Source organism: Protopterus annectens, chromosome 2.part2 (genome assembly GCF_019279795.1).
Source record: "Protopterus annectens isolate FY-2018-M chromosome 2.part2, PAN1.0, whole genome shotgun sequence".
NCBI classification, from domain to species: domain Eukaryota; kingdom Metazoa; phylum Chordata; order Ceratodontiformes; family Protopteridae; genus Protopterus; species Protopterus annectens.
The window spans coordinates 738,774,271-738,800,852 of NC_056730.1; the positions used below are offsets into that span (position 1 = coordinate 738,774,271).

Below are 26,582 nucleotides of genomic sequence, written 5' to 3' on the forward strand. Positions count from 1 at the left end.
GATTTGTAGTGAATCCAACACAACAAGTTGCTTTGCGAGTGAAGACTGTATACTGGGGATGTGTCATGAGGCTAGTTACTGATTAGGCTCTAATCAGAGGTGTGTATTTTAATTTCATTTTTGATTGGTTTCCTTTTTATTTAGGGGTGCATATTGGTTCTCTGAATTTATCTGATGAAGTTCCAGTATTGTTAGCAGGACGAAATCCTGTACTACTGGTTTTAAGGATAATTTTCCAAATAAACCTGTGATTTCTACATCCAGCTGCCTATTTGTTTTTTGAACGAGTTTGCTATCTTTTGCTGTTGCTATTTTAAGTCTAGGCAATTAACCCATGTATAAATCAAACCCTGCCCCTGGAGTCTGTAAGGCAAATATCTTAACCGTTATGTCAACAACCCTCATTGTAATGTTGAGGATGAGAAAAAAGGAGAAGAAAGTGAAGCAAACTGTGAGGGATTGCAACATAAAAATAGAGAAGAAAAGGGAGTTAGGTTCTCCATAGAGATGTGTTGTTCAGGTCATAGTTCATAGGATCATAGGAAGTCACTAGGCTATTGGCCCTGAGGCCCTTATAAGCCTAGTCAAGTTGAGAGCAATATAGGAGAGGTGGAAAGGAATAAACTGTTTTATGATGAAGTGGAAGCAGAAATTAGAGAGGGACTGATGAGGTCTTGGAAAAATGGTACCAGGTGAAGTGTAGCAATTAGAGGGAGTCTGCTGGAAGTGTAATATAAACAATGGGATTGGGATAAAGTAACTGGGTATCAGAAGTTCCTCACCAAAAGGATAAAGGGTCTCAAAAATATGTCTTATGCTGCCCGACTGAAAGAACTCCAGCTCTATTCAGTCTCATACCGCTTGCTCAGAGGTGACCTGTGCCTGACATATAAGGCCATGTCAAACCCTGATTTGATGAATATGCTTCACCTCAAAAAATCTAGATCCCTCAGAACCACAAGGGCGGGAGACTTAAACCTTGACACGGTTATTAATAGAACATGCTGGAGGGACAGATTCATCACCCAGAGACTCCCTATGCTGTGGAACAAAATCCAGGTACATGTGAGGCAGAGCACCTCGCTGGCCTTGTTCAAGAGGAATCTTGACCAATGGATGGGGGATCGCAGATATACCCCAGGGATTACTTCAGTGTCACTGCTTGACAGAGGCACAGCAAAATAATAGGCATAGTTTTATTCAAACTAAAGGGGTGGCGAAAGCCAAATAACTATGGGCTAGGCTTATAAATGCCCTTGGGCAGATAGCCTAGTATGAACCTATGAACCTATGAACCTATGAAGAAGTGGAAGAACTGTGATGAGAAATGAAACCAGCATAATTATTAAAATGGAAGTTAAATGCATTCATTGGATGAACTTTTGACTGAATCAAAATATCCTGCAAAAAGTTTAGTGAACACAGGAAAAAGAGGTGAGATAAAGATATTAAGGATGAAGGAGGGATATTGTTAAGGTAAGATGAAATGATTCAGTGAACGCTCCAGGAATTTTTATATAAGGAGCTTTTTAGTGAGCATTCAGAAACAAGGTTATAGGACTGTGGTGAACAGAGAGGAAACACAGATAAAAATTAATGTGAGAGAAGGCTAGCCAGACTGACAAAGTGACAGAGAAAGAGAGAAAGACAGCTGAACTGAAGGTGAAATAAAGAGAGCATTCCAGAGCATGAAGGAAGAAAGTAATGAGGCTCAGATGAGCCTCTAATTTAATTCTACAGGTGGGGGGAATGAACCCTAATAACACTGCAGTCAAAATATCACAGACAGGAACACTCAGGAAAGATTTCTTCTTTGATGAGGAGAACAAAAGATGTGGTGCTTTCAAAAGGAAGTCCCCAAGGACCCCAAAAATTACCAGACCTTTTATTTATTAATAACGTTATCAGACTAATGGCCAATATCTTACCCACTAAATTAGATAGCAATAACTGAAGATCATTTAAATACTCAGAAGTGAATAACTATGCTCTTTTGTACCACATAAAGGCTGGTTCACCCACATCCATTGATCCTGATAGACCCATTGGGCCAAGATGTAATTGCTATGGTAGTCAAGAAAAGTTGACTTTATTTGCAGATGATATTATTTTATACCTGACAAAACCAGAAAGAGACATTACAGTGTTGTGGAACATTCTGAGACACATTCAAATCTTTTTGGGATACAACATTAATAAAGCTAAAACAAAGGCAATAGAGGTAAATTATGTACTCACACATGAATTGGTTCACCTATATCCTTATTTATGGGGATGTGATAAAATGAAGTATTTAGGAGTATGGATTAAAAATAATTCTGGTATGGCAGCTAATGATATGTGGGAAGAGACCAAACTGAGAAAAAAGGAAGTTTTGTTATATGGCTATGGATAGTCTTATACATGGGTCAGGAATACTTTTATTAACCAGAAGAGAACTTGTGGATAACACTTAATAAAGAGCTGAATTACTTTATCTGGGAGGGGAAGATGGCAAGAGTCAAGTGGGATAAGCTGATTCTTCCAGTAGAACAGGGCGGATTGGATTACTCAATTTGAAGGGGTATTTTAGAGCTACACAGTTAAGGCTCCTATACATAGCACAAGCAGAAAACTATAATCCAAATTGGAAAGGAATGATGTTGAAACAGGGGGGGGGGGCTAAAGAAACAAGGAGAGACTGGGATTTTTGATACAGGCCTCTAAGGAGAATAACAATAATCATACGGAATATTATATCCATAAAGTAGCAGAAAGTATTCTGAGAACTAAGCCAACACGAGAATGGAGAAAGATTCTGCTGATAGGGATGACTACAATTAGGGATATAGACAACAGGCAAGATGGGACTGGAATTTATTGGAGAAAACTGGCAAAGGATCCAAGGTATTGGGAGCAAATAACTAAACAGGGAAAGATGATAGAATGGAAACATGCCAAGAATTTATTTAGAATTCAGGTTAGAGACTGCCTTCCCTATCAAAGACTGATATTGGAGTATAGGCAAAGAGAAAGAAATAGGGAGTCCTAAATGAAAGACCAGCACTGGTAGAGTTTTTAGTAGAATCTAGAATAGAAGATGCCATTAAAAAATGAATAATTAGTAAGGCATATAAAATATTGCATGATAACTATAAGAATCAATCAAAGGGGGTTAGAAAGGATTGGGAAGACAGACTGGATAAGCAATTCACAAAGAAGCAATGGAAGGATATATGGGGTTCACTTTTAAATTTCAAAATCCCCAAACCTTGAACCTCTAAATCCTCAGGTTCAGAAATTCAAGTTCTTGGAATCTTGAAATGAAAAATAAAAAAAATCTAAAAGAAGAAAACCTCATACATTGTGTTGGGCAAGCCCCTCACTACCCCAGCTACTTAAATGTGCCAACTCTGAGATCGCACTATAGTGAAGAGAGCAGTAAAGTCCCCAATCTGCACTATATGGCAAGCTCCATTGATACATTTAGAGATTCCAAAACTTTGAAAATCTGAACATTGGGATTTAGAGGTTCATGGTTTTGGGATTTTGACATTTAAATGTGAACCTGATATATGTATGTCTCCAAAATATGCAACAAAATCTAGAAAATTTTAGATTTTTTGCTTGGAAATGTTTACATAGATATTTTTATACCCCAAGTAAACTCCAGGGAGTTTTTCCTCAGGTAGATAACAAATGTTGGAGGTATGATGGTGAAGAAAAGGGTAATTGATGACATATTTTCTGGGAGTGCATTGAGTTGGTGGACTTTAAAGATTCCCTGCGCGATGCACTGTTGGAGATGCTGGGTGGGCAGACTGGAGTGATAAGGGAGATGATTTTTCTGAGCTGTGATACAGAATTAGAATTGCCTAGACATAGTAAGGCGTTGCTGTCTCTAATTATGGTGGCTGCCAAAAAAGATTTGCTAGAAAATGGAAATCATAATCTAAACCAACTATATTATAAGCAGTGAATATAGTAACATAGATAAAACAACTGGAATTGAGATCTTTAGAAAGAGGTAGGAGCAAACTACACTGGAAAAATGTGAAATATGGGAACAGTACATACAGGGGAGGAATAAGGTTTAAAAGAAGGCAGGACTTAAACAAGCAATGTAATGTTTGACTGAAAATCATTAGGTAGATTATAAGTGATATATAATGTTTGCAACTGGGAGTGTGTTAATATGGTTTGTGTTGTAAAATGCTTGCAAGTAGGATTGTGTTGGTGTGGTTTGTTTTCATTTATATAAATTGCTTATGTCATACGTTATGGTTTAATAAAGATGTTTCTTGTTTAAAAAAGGGGCAGGAATTGAATAATTTATGTAATGTTGCTTAGGTTATATGATATATAGCAATATATGTGAAACATATTGTTTGTTAATTTTAACTTGTTAATGCAGTTTGATTACTTTTATATAAATGTAAATGTGCCTGTGTCACAAGCGATAATTCAGTAAAGGTGTTTAAAATAAAAAAAGAACTACCATCAGTCACTGAACAAAAATATATAGGAGTAATCCTTGACCAGTATCTAACATTCTGTGCCTCTGTTGAGTTGGTAAAAGCAAAACTGTTGACACAGCTAATAGTTGCAAACAAAACATCCCACCTATTCACAAAAAATGTTTTACTGACCTACTTGGAATATACTAGTTCATAGTTATTTGCTCACCAGTCTAGTTCTTGGCCAGGGTGCATTCTGTGTGGAGTTTGAATGTCTTCCCTATGTCCACATAAGTGCTTACCAAGTGCTCCAGTATCCTTCCACATACCAAAGCCAAGACGCATGTGAACTGGTATTCCTTCAAATAGATCATGGGTGTACATGTTATCTGAGCGAGTGTGCGTCTGTATCATAAAGGTGGGTTAGCATCCCATTCAGGATTATTGCCTTCTTCATTGCACCCATGGAATACCGGGATTGTCTCTGGCTCTCCCAAGGTCCTAAACTGAATTAAGCAAGTAATAAGTGAATGAATGAATTTGAACGAAAAAATGAATGAATGAATTAATGATTCTGTACTGTCAGAAATAAAATATTTCTCAAAAACTGGTATTTTCTGTCATTTTGTATTTTACTGACCAGTACATACTAACACCTAATTGTTGGTTTGCTATCATTCACTGGTGTTGCATATTGTTGGCGTATGCACTGCATAATGTACTATACTACTAGATAATAAATTGTCTTGTCCTGAGATTGTATAAGAAAATCTGAAAGCAATATATAAGGAAGGTCTTTAGTAGTGATGGGAACGGTCAAATTAAAGTCAGAATCACCGTTAAAAACTGAAAATTTGCAAACATTCAAGTTCACATCAGAACTGTAGGAATGAGTTCTCTTCAGGATAGCACATATTTCCACTACAAAAAAAGATAAGCAGGCACAATTATTATAACAACAACATCTCACACTCTTCTATATGAACATTTTTCACTCTTTCAGCTTCTGTGGCATAAACCCACAATAAAAGTGGAAACGTCCTCACTGAATTCAAAATAAAATACTGCAATAAGTTGAATGCTAGATCCATAATCTATGTATATCATATAGGTAATTATCCCAGTATAATTTGCAGATCATTTGGTGAGAATATGTCAAACCATTTGGGAGAAACAGAATTAAAGGTGGACAGTAAACCTGCTCAGGAAAAAAAAAAACACAAGGCATAGGTCCCAACCTCTTGTCACAAGAATCTGGTTCAAGCCAAAAATAATGGGGGGACAAAAGCCCAAAAAACAAGGACAGATTTATCTTATAAACTTAGAAAATTATAATCACAGGATTTGTGTTAGCATGCATTTTCTGAAGGCTATGAAATTTGAAGCTCAAACATCTGCCATTATTTAGTAACTTCAGTCTCAAAGATTTGCCAGAAAAGCACAGATCTTATGAGGAAAAAAACAATAATATGAGACAAAAATCTGAACAGTTGAGAGGTAAGACTGTTTTTATATAGTTTTTTTTTTTTTTTTTTTTTTTTGCATTAGTATGTATTTTCTGAAGGACATGAAGTCTAAAACTAAACTGTCATTATTTAGAAATTGCAGTCTTCAGTTATTTATATGAAAATCACACTTTTACAAGAAAAACACATGTACTATAAGGAAAAATAAGGGACATTTGAGAACTGTGATTAAGGAAGCAGAAGTTTTTGATTTCAATCAGTAGTAAAAGAGGTTAGGTGAGCAAGGAAATCACCAAGCCAAGGTTTTTGTTCAAAGATATCGAAAGCACTCCTGACATCTAGTGGTTAAATGTAGAATTACTATTTCATTTCTAGGATACTGAAATAATTTAGCATACCTCTCAACTGGCTTGATTTTTTCAGAATGTCCAGATTTTTGCCTCATATTTTTGGTCTGTTCCTCATAAGATTTCTGGTTTTCTGGATTTTTGTCACAAATCAGCGAGGATTAAATTCACTAAATAATAACAAGCATTCGCATTTCAGACTTCATATCCATCAGAAAATGTATGGTAACACAAGACCTTTTTTCTAGTAAATTTCTAAATTTATAAGAGCAATATGTAAAATTTGTCCCTATTTTGGGGGCTTTGTCCCCCATTATTTTTGGCTTTGTCCAGATTTTTTTGTGCTAAGAGGTTGAGAGCTTTGTTACTGTTACTTTGTGACTTAGAAAAAATCACATTATTCAATATCCAACTAAACCGAAGCCGAGGTTGCCTTACTGTGTAGTTTAAGATTCGATAATGAATTTCCCCTGTTTGTTCTTTACTGCAAATTTCTGGTGCTTGACACAGAAATAACTCATTTCTGTTATTACTGAAATGTATTTAGTTTCGTTTTCTCAGAATGGTTTAAGTTTTTTGTTATAGATCTCATGCATGCAAAACAGTACTTTACCCTGCTCTGCTACCTTTGGATGCAGCCCTACCAGTTTCTGACATTCTGAACAAAATGCACCATTCTTTCAATTTACTAAAGTACCTTTGTAGCAAACATACTGTTGCATTTTTGATTAGATGGCTTTGACACAATAATTAATATTGAACAAATGTCATACCTCTCAACTGTCCAGATTTTCACAGAGGCTGTCTGTTCTCAATAAAATTCGTAGTTTTCTGGTAAATCACAGAGGATTGAGGTCACTAAATAATTACATAAATTTGAGTTTCATATTTTATATTCTTCAGAAAATGCCTGTTATTTTAACAACTTTCTAAGATTATAATAGCAGTATTTAAAATCCATCCTTATTTTAGGGCCTTTGTCCACCCATTATTTTAGGCATTGTCTAGGTTTCTTGCACTAAGAGGTTGAGAGATATGATAGAAATGTGTTTAAGACATGAACAGAAATATATAAACTATTTTGTGGCATTGCTTGTTGCCCTTCTTGTAGTAAATAACCTGATGACAGCTTTTTGTAGCATGCAAGTACTTACTTAATTCTTATAAAAGAATTTAACACCTGTGACTTAAAAAGATGTAAACGCAGAATTAAAAAGACAGAAGCTCATATACAGACATATTTGCTTTCTAGCAGGTGTCTGAACTAAATTGCACAGCAGTTATTTAGACACTGAAGTTTTGGATGTGCAGCATGTACTAGGATTCACTCACTGGCAGGGTGCTTCCTTGATGTGCAGGCCTCATCCTCTACAGATCTGGGAGGCAGACTGTGATCTGTATCTTGTGCTGAACCAACTTAATACCCTTACCTGCAGCCCAGATGAATGTAACTTAAGACCACGTATAGGCTATTGGCAGTATACTGCTGATGTAGACAGAATGCTATATGTACATATGTAACTTCATAGGTAAGTACTCGACTATCAGTGTTCAGGCCATTACAGGCCTAGCCAAATACCCCTTTTCAAAAGTTTGCTCCAACCTAAAGGAAGGCAAGGCAAGGTAGCACTGCTGAGAATTTGAGGCTACCCATCCTGTTACTTTGGGTTACTTTGAAGGTGACAAGGGTGCTACCATGTTTGATACAGAGTGGAAGTTTATTCCAGAAGTGAGAGATAAATCTGGGATATGACTATATTGCAAATGTGTCTTATGTATCTGCTGGTGAAGGTTTAGTACTTTTAACCAGGTACTGTTTGTCCTGTGAAAGAGTAGGAAGTCAAAGAAGAAAAACACTTCATGGCTTGAAAGGCTGCACATAGATATCCATGGAAGAGTCTATAAGAGACCAAGTAAATAAAGGCTGCCAGTCTGTGATGATAGTTTAGGATTTTTGAGCCCACTGATTTCTTTAGTTATAAATCTCTGAGATCTTTCAAGCTGAGTTATAAGTTTAGATAAATATATGACAAAATGTGCATTATATTCAATAAGGGGTCTGATGAGGTATGAGTAAAGGAGAATTAAGACTTCCCTGGATTTAATGGAAATGCCTTTGGAAATTCAAAGGCTTTCTGAACTACTCTGGAGACATGATGCCCAAATAATAAGGATATGTTACATGTTTGGTATGTGAAAGTGTATTATTTATCAAAATTAACTGTTCTACATTTTTTAACCAAAATGAAATGCAGACTGACGGGCTACAACCATGCAATTTCATACTTCAGCCTTTTATTAAAATAAAAACATTTCTTCACAGTTAAGTTGAGGCCACTGTCCTGCAAAAATTGTTAACATGGTCTAACTAATGTTGGAGTAACTGTGAGTCAGTGGAAGATTGAATAACAACACCCAATTTTAAAATTGTCTGCAAAAGTAGGTAACTATAAGCCAGGACTGTTGGCCTGAAGTACTGAAAAATAGATGCCAAGTAGGAGGGGGCGCAGCACTGAGCCCTGTGGTACATCACTGGTAACTTCTTTGATTTCAGAAGTGGCACCTGCAAATCTAACCACGTGGGTTTTGTCAGATGACCAGTTAACCATCCATCCCATAACATAAAGACTTGTATTCAGATTTACAAATATGTCAATATTACCTGCCTGGGGAATAGTGCCAAAGTCCTTGACAAGGTGCAAATTTGCTGTATGTACTTAATAACCACTATGAGCTGCTTTGATTACTTTACATATACATTATCACACACAGAGGCTGTTGAGGGACATGAGCTATCTGGTAAGTGCCTTACAAGCCTTGGTGTGCAGTAATATCTGTTCAGGGCACAACCCAGAATTTGTTATTACATTTAGGAAATAATATTGTTTTTATTGTTTGCTATGCATTAATTTGTTGAGGATAACTTCTCCTGGTATCTATCGATATGTTATACACCATTCTTAGACTAGTCTCCCCCCAAAAAAATTCATACTATTGCATGGCTGGGATTCATTAAGGTACTCTGTACACATTTCAGTACCCTTTTTCTGATGTAGCAACCACCCTAACATAGTGCTGCATGGTGCTCTAGCATGAAGACATCCAGTACTGCGTAGGATTGGCCCCATGGCCATGCTGAATGCTAATGAGCCATTCTGGGAGGGAGGCTTATGTTAATTAGCCATGTGCATTCTCCCCGAGAAATCCCTCCAGGAAGGGGTCTACATACTGAGAAATTCAAGAAATTGCTTGGTAATGTCGAGCAGCACAGCCATCCCCACCACATACCAATATTTAACACAGCCAAATGGTCATTTCCAAATATGGACCAGAATCATAGTGTGGGAATCAGGGGAGGTGGGTTTAACTAGGCCACGGGGTTAGTCTTAATAGTAAATGCCATAATGGCATCAACATCACTAAGGAGATCATGAGGTGGGAGAATTCACTAGCCACCAGGGCAGTGCCATAATGGAACTTACAGTATTGCTATGATTGGGGTGGGGATATTACCTACCAGGGCATACTAAATAGTTTGCCATAATGGCAGTTCAACTATTAAGGGGTGGCAGGAACCTGGAAGGACAGACTGGTCAAGGACAGGTACGGGGAATGTGGTGTGTGTTTGTTTGTGTGTGTGTGTGTGTGTGTGTGTGTGTGTGTGTGTGTGTGTGTGTGTGTGTGTGTGTGCGCTCCTGTTTTGTGTATTTGTGCGTGGGGAAGAGAAACTCAGGAAATGCCACTGCCTACACGATCTGCACACTGTGGTACTAAATTTGATTCAGAGACATGCAAATTAGCCATTAATTAGATCTTACCTTATCACAGCTAACATGTCTCTGAATCGTGACTTGGCACATCATGGGACCAGGGCCATTTTAGCACCAGACATATGTGTTAGGCTCTTTAATGAATCCCCAGGCATGTTTTGTTGAAATTGGGGTGATATTTTTTGAGTCTTTATACTACTGGCATGTATCATAATGAAAATGGATAACAGATGTAAATAAATACATACATACATATATATATATATATATATATATATATATATATATATATATATATATATATATTATTAATTTTTAACAGATAAAATGAAATGCATGAATTCACTGATGAAACATTCCTTATTCATTATTATTTTATTTACTTAGGGACAAGTGATCCTTATGTGAAGTTCAAATTAGGTGGAAAAGAAGTTTTTAGAAGTAAAACAATTCACAAGAACCTGAATCCTCTTTGGGATGAAAAAGTCAGTCTTTTCATTGAGAACCTCAGGGATCCTTTGTACATCAAGGTATGTAGAACACTTTGTTGAAATGCTAACTAATGTCTCTAAAAACAATTCCTCTGAGCGTACCTCTTAGATTTAATAAAATGGCAAGTGAAATTCATTAATTTCATCAAATTTAAATCTGACTCTAGCCATGTTACAGTGTTTTGTTTTTGGACTCAGTTCATCTATGGGATGTGGTCTGTTTTTCTGAATTTGTGTGTCTTGAAGAATATGAATTTGTATGTTTTTTAGAATATGAATTTATGTGTTGTAGAATACACTGAAATAGTAGTGCTTCATATCTTTCTAATTAAATTGCATTCATAATACAACAAAAGTTCCTTAGTCTGAAGAAATTGAACTTTTTTATGCTTCTTTTGTAATTATTGTACCTTGTAAATAGAAATTCCTACATTCATTTCACAACTGAAAGAGTATGCTGCATTTTTGATGAATTAATTAGTAAAGCCAATTTCCCAACTTCACCCATCTGTATTCTAAAACTGCAACAATTTCTCCATGTCTCTAAAATGGACTTGAGTATCCTAACAATGATTTCTGTGGTTATTTGTCTGATTTTAACAAACACATTTTGAATATAGCCATAGAAAGGAGTCTACACAGACAGAAGAGCAAGTGAAAGTTGTTAGATTTGTACAGAAATAACCTTAGCATGTGAGACAGCAGACACAATTCCAGTTCTATACAAAGTGAATGCAACAAAACGAGAGGAACCGTAGCAACATATCCTTTTTAAGTGCCATTGCATAAATGCAGCTTTGTTCCCCCATTCCCAAATGAAGAATGCACTTATAACTAATGCAGATAGCTGAAAGTGTAAACCCCCATGAAACAGACTATTCATAGTGGCATGTAAGCATATGCAGTATATAGCTGACGAAATACAGCCATAATTTCTCAAAAACAGTACTCCTCTGTGCAGATATATGGCAGAGTAATAATACCCTTTCTTGGTGTTCAGCATTTGTTTCCCCTTCAGTTTTCCTGGCTACACAGTTGCCAGCCATTTAGATTCAGGGCTGTCAGCACAGTGACGCTGCAGATGAGGTCTGAACTCATTAGAATTGCTGAATCCCAATGAATTAGAACCGTGTAGGGATGTTCATATCATTCAGGCAATCCCTCAGTGTTTGTTTTCAATGGATGACAATAGTGGATGATTCCATCAGGGGAGTGTGTCAGGTTAGACTTACATAGGTGTACATGTAGGTGTGTAAAGAGTGAAAATACACGTAAGCAGTGTACAGTTCACAAGTTCTGTTTATTGAGATGCAGCCTCCTCTTCATTTGTTGGCAAAATGCGTCATCTCTGTCTAAGCCTTTTTTTGTATTATTTTAGTCATTGTTTGCATGATGTGGTGCTTAGCGCAATCATGGCAAATGAAGAAATGAATGGCAAGTTTCCCAGTGCTTGTCATGTAACTGCTTCTGTGGCAGCATGTGTGTGTAGGGTTGGAGTATAGATGATGGTTCTAAGTTCTAGCAAAGGGTGTGCAACCTTTCCTTGACATTTATGTTCCATGTTTGCATGATATCACAGGATCAGAGGAAATTAATGCCATTTTTGTCTGTGCTTACCTTATTACATGTCAAGCAGAGTGCCTCCTTGGCCCTCTTCAAAAGGAACCTTGACGATTGGATGGGAGATCACATCAGTCGCCCTGCTAGACAGCGGTCCAAGGAAGTAAATAGTGTGGGACGAATTAGCCAGGGAATTGTTATGGCTAGGCTTGTATAGGTCCTAGGGCCAATAGCCTAGTACCAACCTATGAACCTATAAGGTGTGTGGAGGTGCACATAGCTCACTAATGAGCAAGCAGCAGGTGTGTTTAATAGAAACTAATTACAACATAAGCGGCTGAATTGCATGTCAGTGAACAAATCCAACACAGTGGAGCTATTCAACAAGCTATAAAACATCCATGTAGACTCCATACTGGGTTTTCCTGTATACTTCAATACTTTTGGATTAGCGACATGGAAAATCTCCAGGGTTTCAGTGCTAGGGGCTGCTGCTGATTTGAATCATCTGTATGTGCTATAAGCTGAATCCAGTGGTGCTCCTTCTGGTGCCAATGGCACCTAGGCTGAGAAGGAGAAAGGTTCTCAGGCCCAAGGTAACTTTTCAGATGCTACATGACCTGGAGATGATAGAGAGCTATAGGGTGGACAGGGACACATTACAAGAACTCTGTAGTCTCTGCTGCCCTCAACTCAGAGCCAGAGCCAACTGAGAGAAACTTATCTCAGTGGAAACTAAGTAATGCGCAGCCCTTAGAATCTTAACTACAAGTACCTTTCAAAGACCAACTGGAGACATGATGGGTGTGTCACAGGCATTAGCATCCAAGATCCTCCACCAATTGCTGGATGCTATCCTCATACATGCCAGTGAGCACATATGTTTTCCCCATAGTTCTGAGGAGAGGCCCAGAAATATGCAACAGTTTTACCTTGTAGTGCACCACCCTGAAGTACTGAGTACCACAGAATGCACTCAGATACACATTAAGGCACCACCTGGTGAGCAGGGTAGAGTCTAAATTAAATGTAAGGGATACCACTCCATCAACTGCCAAGTTGTGTGTAATGCCCAGGAAATTTATTTATTTTATTTATTTATTTTCAGTTTGATTACCGGGGAGGTCCACTGGGCCGAGAAGTGCCCATTTTCAGTGGAGGCCCGGGGAGAAAAGCTCCAACAGCAATACAATACTATAAAGGTTACAAAATACACTGAAAGTTACATAATGTAGAGGTAAAATACAAGAGTGAGATTCATACATTCAGGAAACTGCAAAACTGTAATATACATCATAAGACAGTGTAAAACAGACAATTTTTTTTTTGTATGGCTCTTCATATGTTTACAATATTTACATACTTGGAGTTAGTTAAAGTCTGCTAGTTCTGTTTTTGGAGGAATAGAAAAAAACTTGAGAGTAAAGTGGGGCAGGAATATGGAGAGCTAGTGGGTAGAATCCCTAGAATTTATGTAGGGTGAAAGCAGGAGCATTTCCATTTGGAAGATAGGTGTAGGAAAAGTTGGGTCTTGAAGGATTCAGTGTTAAGTATAGTGCTAAGAGAAGGAGGAAGAGAGTTACATTTTTTACCTAGAGAGAAGGAGAGTAGGAGCTGGCCAGCGGGATGTTTGGGTTTATGAATGGAAATTAGGTTTTGATGTTCAGATCTCAGAGATCTGTTTGGAATGTATAGGGGAAGGATGTTTGTCAAGGCTGGGCATTTATCTGGGGAGAATATTAATTTGTGAGTGGTGGTTAGTTGGAGATAGTCTAGGTGGTTAGGGAGTTCTAACCAGTTCAGAGATTGTAGGCTAAGGCAGTGGTGAGTTGAGATTTTGGATTTAGTGGCAAATTTAGAGATCTTATTATAGCAAGCTTCAAGTTTAGAGGTGTTGGAAGCAGATAGATTAGTTAGAAGAGGGGCTCCATATAGAAGAGAAGGTAGGAGGTAGGTAATTGCGAGGGAATGCCTAGAGGAGTTGAAAAGAAATTTGGTTATTCCTATATAGCATAGTTAGCTTTTGGTGGGTTTTCTTTATGTTTTGTTGTATGTGGAGGTCGAATTTGAGGTGTTCGTCTATGGTAATGCCAAGGAGTTTTGCAGAGGGGACCACTTCTATAGCAGAATTAATTTGGCTTAGGACATTGAAGATGTTTTTGTCAAAGGAGGAAACCCTGGTGGGGAGGAAAATTAGTATTTTAGATTTATTGGAGTTGAGGGAGAGGTGGTTTTGGTGCATCCAGTTCTCTGTAGTGGAAAAAGCTATTTGAGTCTTAGTCAGTAGTTCAGGAATGTTGCGGGCGGCACAGACTAAGGTAGAGTCATCAGCGTATTGGATGACTGTAGTGTCAGGGATGACAGTGTGAAGGTTATTTATAAAGATGTTGAAAAGCATGGGTCCGAGGATGGACCCCTGAGGAATGCCAGTAGGTGTAGGCAAGAAGGAAAAAGTGGAGTTCTTCCATCTGACAGCTTGAGATCTGTCAAATAGGTAACTGGAGAACCAGGATAGAGTATTAGGGGAGAGATTAAGGTTGGCGAGATGAGAGAGAAGGTGCATATGGGAGATGGTGTCGAAGGCTTTAGATAGATCTAGCAGTACTGTGGATACAGTAAGTCCAGAATCTCGGGCTTGATTGACAGTTTCTAGGAAGGATAGTAAGACAGTTATGGTGCTGTGGCCAGGACAGAAGCTGTGCTGGGTGGGTTTTAGTAGGCGATTCTGAGTTAAGTAGGGCAAAAGTTGGAGGTGGACACATTTTTCAAGAATTTTAGATGTTGGAGAGAGTAGGGCAATGGGGCGGAAGTTAGAAATGGTGATGTTTTTATTATCTTGAATATGCAAGCTGGCAACCCTGGCAGTAATCATGACTCCCATATCTGACACAAATCACAGCTGTACCTGATTTTGCTATGGGAGACATCACACAGGGCCTTTTACAGGGAGATGCTGGCTATGCACTGGAACTGTGGCTGATGACAAGCATTAGAAGTGCACACACAACCACGGAAGAACGTAATAATGAGGCACACACTCAAACCAGAAACATCATAGAGCATGTATTTAGGCTGCTGAAATAACGGTTCCGGTGCATAGGTCCATCTGGTGGAGCCCTGCAGAATAATCCTCACAAATGTACACAAATTTTCACAGTATGTGCTATGCTACACAATCTGATCCTACAGAAACAGCTGCAGCAGGATCTGTAAAGGGAAGGGGCACACATCTCCACCAGTGCCTAGGTCACCACAACCACAATCAGAGGAGGACTCTGTGGGGGGGGGGCAACAGCTGCTTTGGCTGGAGGCAAATGTACATGTGCTCAGTATGCCCTTGCTTTGGCTAAGAGACAACACATAGCACAGTCACTAACCACCTAGATGCCTAATACCTTTTTCCTACTCACTTACATATAGAAAAATTGATGGCAGGCAACTCACACAAACCTCTACCTCCCCGTGTATTAGCTGTGTACTGCTTGCATCAGACAGTCATCCCTGAACTACAACTGTGTCAACTTCTGCATTTGCAGGGTACGTCCTGAACCTAGAGTGCATTCTTTAATAATATTAAGGCCTATCCCTGTATTTCTTAACTTGGTACAATAATCAAATAAATAGTGGTAGATTGGTACAGTAAGTACCTTAACATGTGACAGCAGAAACTTATTTTACTTGCATGTGTCTATTAGTAAGTAGTAGGCCTCAGGCATCAAAGATGCACACAGTCATACCTCTCAAAAGTACTGATCATCAGTGCATACCCTCAGTTTGGCACCATACATGTGTAATGGTAAATCATTAAAATGAGATAAAGTAATGATACACATTGCAGTCTTTGACTTCACAACCCTTCCCAAGATCAAACAACAGGCAGAATGCAGAACAAGGAAAGTAACAAGAGGATCATATCCTTGTTTGTGCCATAGCAGCAGCTCACCTTTGCCCCTCCCAAAAAAGAACAGGCTATGCTTGTTTGTGCCATAACAGTAACTGAGCTCCCCTCCCCAAAAAGAGCAGTGTACCCCTTGTTCATGCCATAACAGTAACTCATCAATGCTTCCCCCGAAAGAACAGTATATGCTTGTTTGTGCCTCCAACCTGGCCTTCATTTGTTGACAGCTACATATCATAGTACTCCCAGTTAATATCCTCACACATTTTAAAGCCAATTATATGGGATATCTTCCATATTGCATGTGTCACACTACTGGTCAGATAAGTGATGAATTACCAAGAAACACAGACATGTAATACAGAGCTTTATATTTGCAAGCATAATCATAACAGGTTGTATGATCACTAAGTGCATTATGTCCAAACATGTCAACTCTGACTAACAAAGTTCGCAGATGACTGCAAACTGGGAGCCATTACTGAATCCCCAAATGATGTAGATACTCTACAAAATGGCCTTACAGAAACAGATGCTTGGTTCCAGAGCCATGGGCTCAAGCTCAATGCCAAGAAATGTATACTTATCCCCTTTGGGAAAAAACATGTACCCGTGAATTGCCACATAGGTGGCAGTACAGTAAACACCGAAAGTGTGGTAAAAGATTTAGGGACACAGGTGGTCAGTGGTCTCACCTTCAATAACCACATTATCACAACAGTCAGGAAATCCTTCTATGTGGCACACCTCATTACTAAGGGTTTTTCATCCAGAAAAAATGAGGTCATTGTCCCACTGTACTTATCCGTCATTAGACCCATTATAAAATCCAACGCCCCATTTGGTATGTACCTCTCAAGTCATTTGCAACAACTGGAAAGACCACAGAAATACCTCACTAAAAGAATCACAGGCCTAAAGCAGATGCCCTATGCTGACCGACTAAAAAAACTTCAGCTATAATCTGTCGCATATTGTCTACTCTGAGGCGATCTCTGCTTAACATACAAGGCCATGTCAAATCCAGAGCTGTTGGACATGCTACACTTAAAGAAATCCCAATCCCTCAAAGCCACAGTCTCCAGGGATCTAAACCTTGTCATCACAATAAAAAAACATGCTGGAGGGATAGGTTCCTGACCCAGAGACTCCCCAGACTCTGGAATAGACTAACCATACATATCAAGCAGAGTGCCTCTTTGGCTCTCTTCAAAAGGAACCTTGATGATTGGATGGGAGAAAGGAAATTTACCCCAGGGATCACATCAGTCACCCTGCTAGACAGGGGTTCAGGGAAGTAAATAGTGTGGGAAGAAATAGCCAGGGAATTGTTATAGCTAGGCTTGTATAGGCCCTAGGGCTGATAGCCTAGTACCAACCTATGAACCTATAAAGATAATTAAATGCACAAATAACAGTTGATGGTTTGATATCAGTGTACATTCTGTTGCAGTTGGTTGTGTGAAGAATGACTTCAGTTCTTTGCTGCAAAGCTGTTTGTGTGACAAAGAGGAATAAGACATCCATCCTGTTTTCTGAAGCTGCATTGATGTGATAGTTCAAATCCCAAACTATGTAGAAATATCTCATGTGTGCTATCCTTATCTATTGTGTATGTTTTGCTTTTTGTCATTGCAGTTTCACTTCAAATGTCTCCCTTTTGTATTTCCTTATTTTGTTCTTTTTAATTCCACTTTTTGTGAGATGCACAGCGTAGTGCAAACAGTGGAACTGGACAACAAATACATTTCCGGTTTGGCAATGTTTATCTGGTTTGCATGAAGCATGGCATTGCAGAAAAAGGAAAAAATGGCCCACCTAGGATGCACACAGCAAAAAATAGAAACAGGATATATTCAAGCAATGCTCTTGGCCATCGCAAAAACTCAGCCTGGAGTACAGATGGTACTGGGGTCTAGTACAAAATGTGCAACCTTTGTTTTACTGCTGTGACATTGCATTTACAGAAATGAAGTACAACACAGACAACTGTTTCCTCAACCTTCTTGTAGTAACAGCTGTAAGTGTAAGACTGCCACACACATGGTCCTGGATTTGAATACAGCATATCCCATACACTATTACTTTTATTGATTTAGTAATATATGTATTATCACATTTATGATACAATGTATGACTGCTGGTATACTGTGTACTATAGTACTGTAAATGTATTCCTACTATCTGGACTGGCATTGCCTTCACTTTTGGCAACAACACATATACAACTGCCTGAACATGCAGTAACCCTGAAATTGCATTGCTTGCCGATGTTGCACTCTGCTTACCATTGAGCAAACGTAGTGCTGATAACCAGCAGGTATATGATAGATACTTAATATTAAATGTCAGATGTAAGCAATGTGGCTCTTGTTTGCACACTGCTTACCTATGAACAAACAGGTGTATCTTGTATGCATGTACACTTTGTTAACCATCGCACAAACCTGCTGTTCGCTAGGCTATGGAATTGTATATATCATGCTTTATTATTGGTCTTAATGGTCCATTTCCTTTATATGACATAAAACTACATGTGGAAACATTGCATCTTTAACTGACATTCATGTGTTGCCCCCCACCACCACAAAGCACTACAACCCTGGAGTCTCAGTGGTCTATCAACCCCATTCGGGCATTGTTGACAAACTCAAGAGGTTAGGTACGGACCCGTATGTCAGCCAGTGGATAGCCAACTGGCTCACAGACAGGACCCAGGAAGTTAGACTTGGGGAGTCCACCTATACAAAGAGGCCAGTCACAAGTGGAGTCCCTCAGGGATCAGTCCTTGGACCGCTCCTTTTTAGCATTTACTTCTCAGAACTCAAGGCCAATGCCAGTTGTCTCTGTCTGACTAAATTTGCAGATGATTGCAAATTAGGAGCTATCATTGCATCTCACACTGACACAAATGTTCTCCAGGAGGAGCTGACACAGACAAACAACTGGTGTCAGAGACATGGACTAAAACTAAATGCCAAGAAATGCATAATAGTGTCCTTTGGGAAGTCATCAATCCCTGGTAACTATCCTGTTGACAACACACTCCTTAGAGTTGACCCAGTAGTCAGGGACTTAGGGACATACATAGATAGTAATCTAGCCTTTGATCATCATGTTTCTACAGTGGTGAGGAAATCATTCTATGTTGTGCAACTTATAAACAAAGGTATGGCATCAAAGTCCAAGGAAGTCATTTTTCCACTGTATGCAGCATTCATCAGACCTATCATTGAGTACAATGCCCAATTTGGTATGTACCTAACCAGGCATATCCAACAATTGGAATGTCCACAGAGGATCCTCACTAAAAATACAGGGCATAAGTAATATGTCCTGTGCAGTCTGCCTCAAGAACCTATCCCTGTATACTGTCTTCTACAGGCTTTTGAGAGGAGATCTATGGCTGGCATACAGGACATTGTCAGACCCCACTCTGATGGACCTCCTGCTTATCCACAAAACAAACAGTACCAGAATTACCCATTCTAAAGACTTAAACCTTGCCTGTGATATAAATAGGATCTGCTGGAGTGATAGGTATGTGTCCCAGAGACTTACCCCATCTATGGAACAGGCTCCCCATCCATGTGAAGCAGAGTTCTTCCCTAATCCAATTCAAGTATAACTTGGACAATTGGATTGGAAACTGGAAATTCATCCCTGGTTTGGCACCTATGTCTCTAATGCAAACAGGTAACCAGTAAATGTTTCATCTCCAAGGCCCAAGGGTATCAGAACTCATCAGATATTTCAGATGCATGGCTAGGCTTAAAAAGGCTCTTGAGGTTGTTAGCCTAGTAAACACATATGAACCTATAAACCTATAAGCTACAAAGTGTAATATATAATTTTGTATGATCCCTCAAGGACAAGGCCAGTTGGTGGTGCTCACAACCCCACTCTATTAAACTCAAACATCCAACTATGCTCAGTAAGGGTACTTGTGTTGCTACACAGCTAGGTTTCTAAATAGCCTAGTGCTATTAGGCTAGTAGCCTCATATGATGCTATGTGCCTACACAGGCCTCCCAAGCTGTTGTTCCCTACATGGCCTGCTGATGTCATCTACTATCAGTGCACCTGAACTCTTGCACAAATCAGACTTGTGTTGTGGTGCTTCCATTTAGTATTGTGTTCTGTAGTCTGTGCATTTATATAGGTAGCAGTTCTGTTCTCACTGCATTTGACTCCGTGTGTGTCTAATCAGCAGAGCAGACATGGTATCCTACAGTTACTTCTCCAATGGCATGGATTGCCAGTATTTTGATATGTGCACAAGCCTAAGCATCCATCTCATGCAGCCCTCCCAACCTGCTGTCTCTCACATGGCCTGCTGATGTCATCTACTAGAAGTTCACCTGCACTCCTATATAAATCAGACTTGTGCTGTGGCGCTTGTGTTAAGTACTGTATTCTGTAGTCTGTACACTTAGGTAGGGTTCTATTCTTACTGCAGTCAACTGTGTGTGTGTGTGTGTGTGTGTGTGTGTGTGTGTGTGTGTGTGTGTGTGTGTGTGTGTGTGTGTGTGAACTGTTGCTTAACATTGCTGAGAGCATTTTACACCAGAATGTGGGACTTATCCTGTCTTTTAACAGACACTGCTGATGTCATCAGCATAAAGTCTTGTCTGAAACACTCCATATCAGTCTTGAGCTGTGGGGTGTGAGTAAAGTACTGTGTTCTGTAGTCTGTGTACTTAGGTAGGGGTTCTATCCTCACTGCAGTCAACTGTATGTTTGTATCTGTGAGATGTTGCTTGACATTGCTGAGAGCATTTTACACAAGCATGTGTAACCCTTATCCTGTCTTTAACAGACATTTGTGATGTCATCAGCTATAAACTGTTGTCTGACTCACTCCACTTCAGAGTTGAGCTGTGGTGCTTGTGTAACGTACTGTCTTTTGTAGTCTCTGTACTTAGGTAGGGGTTCTTTTCTCACTGCATTCAACTAGAGGTTTTTGCGTGTGTGTGTGTGTGTGTGTGTGTGTGTGTGTGTGTGTGTGTGTGTGTGTGTGTGTGTGTGCACACGTGTGCGTGCCCACATGTGTGTGTGTGTGTGTGTGTGTGTGTGTGTGTGTGTGTGTGTGTATGTGTGTGTGTATCTGTGAGCTGTTGCTTGCCATTGCTGACAGCATTTTACACCAGCATGTGGGACACTTATCCTGTCTTTAACAGACACTGCTGATGTTATCGGCTATAAAGTGGTGTCTGACACACTCCACATCATACTTGAGCTGTGGTGCTTGTGTAAAGTATTGTGTCCTCTAATCTGTGTACTTAGGTAGTGGTTCAATTCTCACTGCAGTCAACTGGGTGTGTGTTTGTGCTCTTGTTTGACATTACAGACAGCCTTTTATACCAGCATGTGAAACATTATTATCACTATATTCTCCTCACCAGACACTGCTGATGTCATCGGCTATAAAGTGTTGCCTGTCACACTCCAAGTCAGAGCTGAACTGTGGCAGTTGTGAAAAATACTGTGTTCTGTAGTGTGTGTGTGTGTGTGTGTGTGTGTGTGTGTGTGTGTGTGTGTGTGTGTGTGTGTGTGTGTGAGAGAGAGAGAGAGAGAGAGAGAGAGAGAGAGAGCTGTTGCTTGACATTACCAAGAGCATTTTGCACCAGCATGTGGGATAGTTATTCTGGCCTTTACAGGCTCTGCTTATGTCATCAACTGTATGATAGTTTCAGATGTCCCACCAGGGCATGGCCAGACAATGGGCGGGAGGCCAGGCAAATGTGACCTATCCTATACCAGACAGATTACAGTGACATGACTTTTAATATATCTACATACATCATGGCATGGTTTGTAGCCTCTGTGTTATGTTGATGAGAAATGCCTGTGGTCTCTCCAGGGACACATTCTAGGTCTAAGCTGACATACTCCGTGGAAGTAAGACAGCCTAGCAGTGATTTTCTCCTCCCAAATAGTAATCACTTACAGCTGCAATCCATTAATGATCTGCACCATATAAAAAGGTAACCCTGTAGCTATGGAAACTGATGTTGAGGAAAGTTCTGTATGTTTGGAACAGTGAGAGAAAGCATTTTCTTCAGGGCATCTGTACAGAGAAGTACTGAATCTCAGAAGGTATTTTTCAATTTTGTCACCTACATACTGCATATGCTGAAATGTATTTAACAATAATGTGAAGTACAGGATGTTACACTATCTGCATGCATTATTTAGAAGTGTACTGATTGCCTGTTTCAGAGTTAGACATGATCTTGTAAGGGTTGTGAAGTAAGAAACTGCAGTGTGTATAATTACTTTCTAATATATCTCCTACATGATTTTCCAGTCCAAACTTATGGTGCACATCACAGGTCACACCAAGATATGCCAATCTTAGTATTGTATGACAGCACGCCATTTTCTTTTCCCTTTCCCTAGTTTTCTTCATTTAAATTTTTTTTTCCACTGTTTGCTCTATGAACCATGTAGTAAAAACCGTGGAAGTGGAGAACACAGACCACACAGTAAGCAGACAGCCAAAAACAGAAAATATACTGTGTACTATATTCCTATCAGTGTGTTCCTGCTATGTGTATGGACATGACCTTCACTTTTGCTAAAACACATACACAAAGGTCTTTGCAGCCAATAACCCTGAAATTGCATTGCTTGCCTATGTTGCACTCTGCTTACCATTATGCACTGCCAAGTACTGTTTTTGTGCCATGGTAAGCATTCCGCAACATCTTCAAACAGTGTGCACATGTCTGGTAAGCGAGATAACTGCAGTTGGTGAGAAACCATAATTCTACGTTGGTCTTGATCTGTAGTGGGTATGGCAGGCATTTGTGGAGAGGGAGTGAGATTTTGTGCTCAAAAGGGGGTGTACAGGAGTCCAAAGTGTTTTCTGGACTCCTAGTGAATGTACATGGGCCCAGGCTATTGGAGAGGGACTATTGTGGCTCAGACTACAAGTCAGAGGCATGGTATAGTCTTGTCCAGGCTGTGACCAGTATTGCTGGTATCCCATGCACTGGAGAGCAGTTTAGAGCTGGTATCCCGTGCACTGGAGAGCAGTTTAGACACCACTACAATGTCCTTCGGATGAGGAAGAGGGATACTGTCAAATATTGGATCGGGGAATGTAGGACTGGGGACACCCCACAGATGTGTAAGTATCAAGTACAGAGACTATTTGTAAGAGTTAAAAAAAATGAATATAGTCAGGACTGGTATTCATAATGCTACTCTCTTGTGTTCTGCTTCCACAGCTGTTACAGAGTGAGAACTGAATGTGAGAACCCATGCCACTAGAGTGGTCTGGATGACAGAAGCATGTAGTATGTATGCAGTAGAGCAATACTATTACTGTAGCATTACAAGTTTAAGATAGTTTTGGGGGGGTATCTTATGCAGTTGTATCAAGTTGACCATGCATATCTCAACCATAAAAGCAAGCATTCATGCATTACTGTGTAGCACAAACCAGCAGTTCAATATACTAATATCAAAGTTAGGAGGCATCTCACAACTGTAAAAGTAAACTATGCATGCATTAGTCTGTAGGCCAAACAACGATTACAGTATTAGACAGCAGGTGGAGGTCATAGGTTCACATACCACACTTCGCAGCTATACAGTACTGTTAATTTGGCATCAATATTTTAAGGTAAATTCAAATCTCTGTACTAGTGGCAGAAATGGTCTGATGTAAACTGTAATCTATGTAATTGAAACATGCATATGGGCAATATATGTACACATCAAGAATTGCTTGTTGCAGTCTGTAGTATAGTGTGCACCTGTTATGAGCTGGATAGTCTTAAAAGTAAAAATCTTATTTGTTAGGAGTTGGTAGTCTTAAAAGTAAACTTAACAGAATAGACTCAAATAATTGTATCAATGCATTGTATGCCACATATGAAGTTACTAATGTTATCCTTTTTTCCTCTCACCCCAACACTTATCTTTTCTTTTTTTTACACAGTACAGCTGGGTAGGGCTGGCCCACAGGATCCTCCTTCCCTCACTCCACTAGCTACAGCACCCAAGGCCCAGCACGTCTGATACAAGGCACTGCAGCCATTGGTGTAGTGAGGTGACAGTGATGACAGTCCAGTGGATGAGGACTTGATTCTCATCGTTACCCAGCTTTATGGCCAATGCGAAGCAACGGTCAATGGCAGCAATATATGTAAATGTATTTAAAAGTATCTGGACAGCTGCCAGCCTAACAACATGCTTTTGAAGTGGAATAGAATTATACTACAAAAATCTCTGCAGACACATGTAGAAAACATAAACTGCATAAAGGCAATGAACCCATTGACCCTGGAGCTGTGAGCCTGAGATCTTAATCAGTCACCACACAGTCATCATTAATTTTTAATGATCTTAGAGAAGGCTTAAACTTTTGGTAGGAAAATGCATATCTCTGACACTGGTAGGTGTTTACTCCTCCAGTATTGGTGATGTCAGTGCTTGAATAAAAGGCAGCTGTCCTCTTAAGATGAAACTGCATGATGCTAATTTAAAAAAGCCTCCCAAACCACTTAGTGCATACCTCTCCCAAATCCAAATAGCTCACCACTCTAGAGTTCATGGTTTCAGTGTTCTTACGGGTAATGGTCTAATTTTAAATGTCATCATCACAAATCAGTACAACACAAAAATTAAAAAAAAAAAACATATATTATCAAACACAAATGAAACCAAACAGTTTCATTTTGTAATCAGTGTCACAAATGATAATTAAAAAAAAAAAAAATAGAAAAAAATGGACCACTAGCTTGCAGGCATACACTGTTCCTTTAGTGGAACTTTTAAGGAAACCATGTTTCTCCACCCTGCAACCCTACCCCTACCAATAGCACCAACTTTACCCATTAGGGTGCTAAATACCCTTTCCCTATCAATACTTCTAAAGACACACATACATGCACAGACCCCCCCCCCCACCCACACACACATACACACAGCCCTGATTACGCTATGCATTTATTCATTCAATGTGATTACCTGCTTAATCCAGTACAAGGTTGCATGGAAGCTTGAACCTATCCTGGCACTCAGTGGGAAGATTGCACAGAAACTCATCCTGTGCAAGGCAACAAGCCATCACAGAATGATTGCATGGTTGCACACACACACACACCCCCCCACACCCCCCACACACACACACACACACACACACACGATATACACCTAAAGGTAGTGAAGGCAACTTTGAAATGGGGGAATAAACCATGGCACCCCTCAAAAACCCAAGTCAGTAAAGGGAAGACATGCAATCACTGCCCATATTGCTTTCCACTGAGAGCCAAGCTGAAGAAACAAGTGATGTAAGGCAGCAGCACTAACTATTGTACCACTGCACCATCTTCACCTGGGTATGCAATCCACATGTCCAGGGCAATACATTTATTGTACCACTGCACCATCTTCACCTGTGTATGCAATCCACATGTTCAGGGCAATACATTTATTGTACCACCGCACCATCTTCACCTGGGTATGCAATCCACATGTTCAGGGCAATACATTTATTGTACCACCGCACCATCTTCACCTGGGTATGCAATCCACATGTTCAGAGCAATACATTTATTGTACCACTGCACCATCTTCACTTGTGTATGCAATCCATATGTTCAGGGCAATACATTTATTGTACCACTGCACCATCTTCACCTGTGTATACAATCCACATGTTCAGGGCAATACATTTATTGTACCACTGCACCGTCTTCACCTGTGTATGCAATCCACATGTTCAGGGCAATACATTTATTGTACCACTGCACCATCTTCACCTGGGTATGCAATCCACATGTTCAGGGCAATACATTTATTGTACCACTGCACCATCTTCACCTGGGTATGCAATCCACATGTTCAGGGAAATACATTTATTGTACCACTGCACCATCTTCACCTGGGTATGCAATCCACATGTTCAGGGCAATACATTTATTGTACCACTGCACCATCTTCACCTGGGTATGCAATCCACATGTTCAGGGCAATACATTTATTGTACCACTGCACCATCTTCACCTGTGTATGCAATCCACATGTTCAGGGCAATACATTTATTGTACCACTGCACCATCTTCACCTGGGTATGCAATCCACATGTTCAGGGCAATACATTTATTGTACCACTGCACCATCTTCACCTGGGTATGCAATCCACATGTTCAGGGCAATACATTTATTGTACCACTGCACCATCTTCACCTGTGTATGCAATCCACATGTTCAGGGCAATACATTTATTGTACCACTGCACCATCTTCACCTGGGTATGCAATCCACATGTTCAGGGCAATACATTTATTGTACCACTGCACCATCTTCACCTATGTATGCAATCCACATGTTCAGGGCAATACATTTATTGTACCACTGCACCATCTTCACCTGTGTATGCAATCCACATGTTCAGGGCAATACATTTATTGTACCACCACACCATCTTCACCTGGATATGCAATCCACATGTTCAGGGCAATACATTTATTGTACCACTGCACCATCTTCACCTGTGTATGCAATCCACATGTTCAGGGCAATACATTTATTGTACCACTGCACCATCTTCACCTGGGTATGCAATCCACATGTTCAGGGCAATACATTTATTGTACC

General features: G+C 39.7%; 1 protein-coding gene across 2 annotated transcripts in view; it reads left to right on the forward strand.

Moving 5' to 3' along the window:
* The window catches only part of MCTP1 (multiple C2 and transmembrane domain containing 1), a 3,344,116-nt gene that overhangs the window by 1,229,802 nt on the left and 2,087,732 nt on the right, over positions 1 to 26,582 (forward strand). For both annotated transcript variants that reach the window (XM_044064134.1, XM_044064133.1), the window contains exon 3: positions 10,407 to 10,549. In XM_044064134.1, the coding sequence (XP_043920069.1) occupies positions 10,407 to 10,549 (143 nt within the window). The remainder of the gene's footprint in view (positions 1 to 10,406; positions 10,550 to 26,582) is intronic.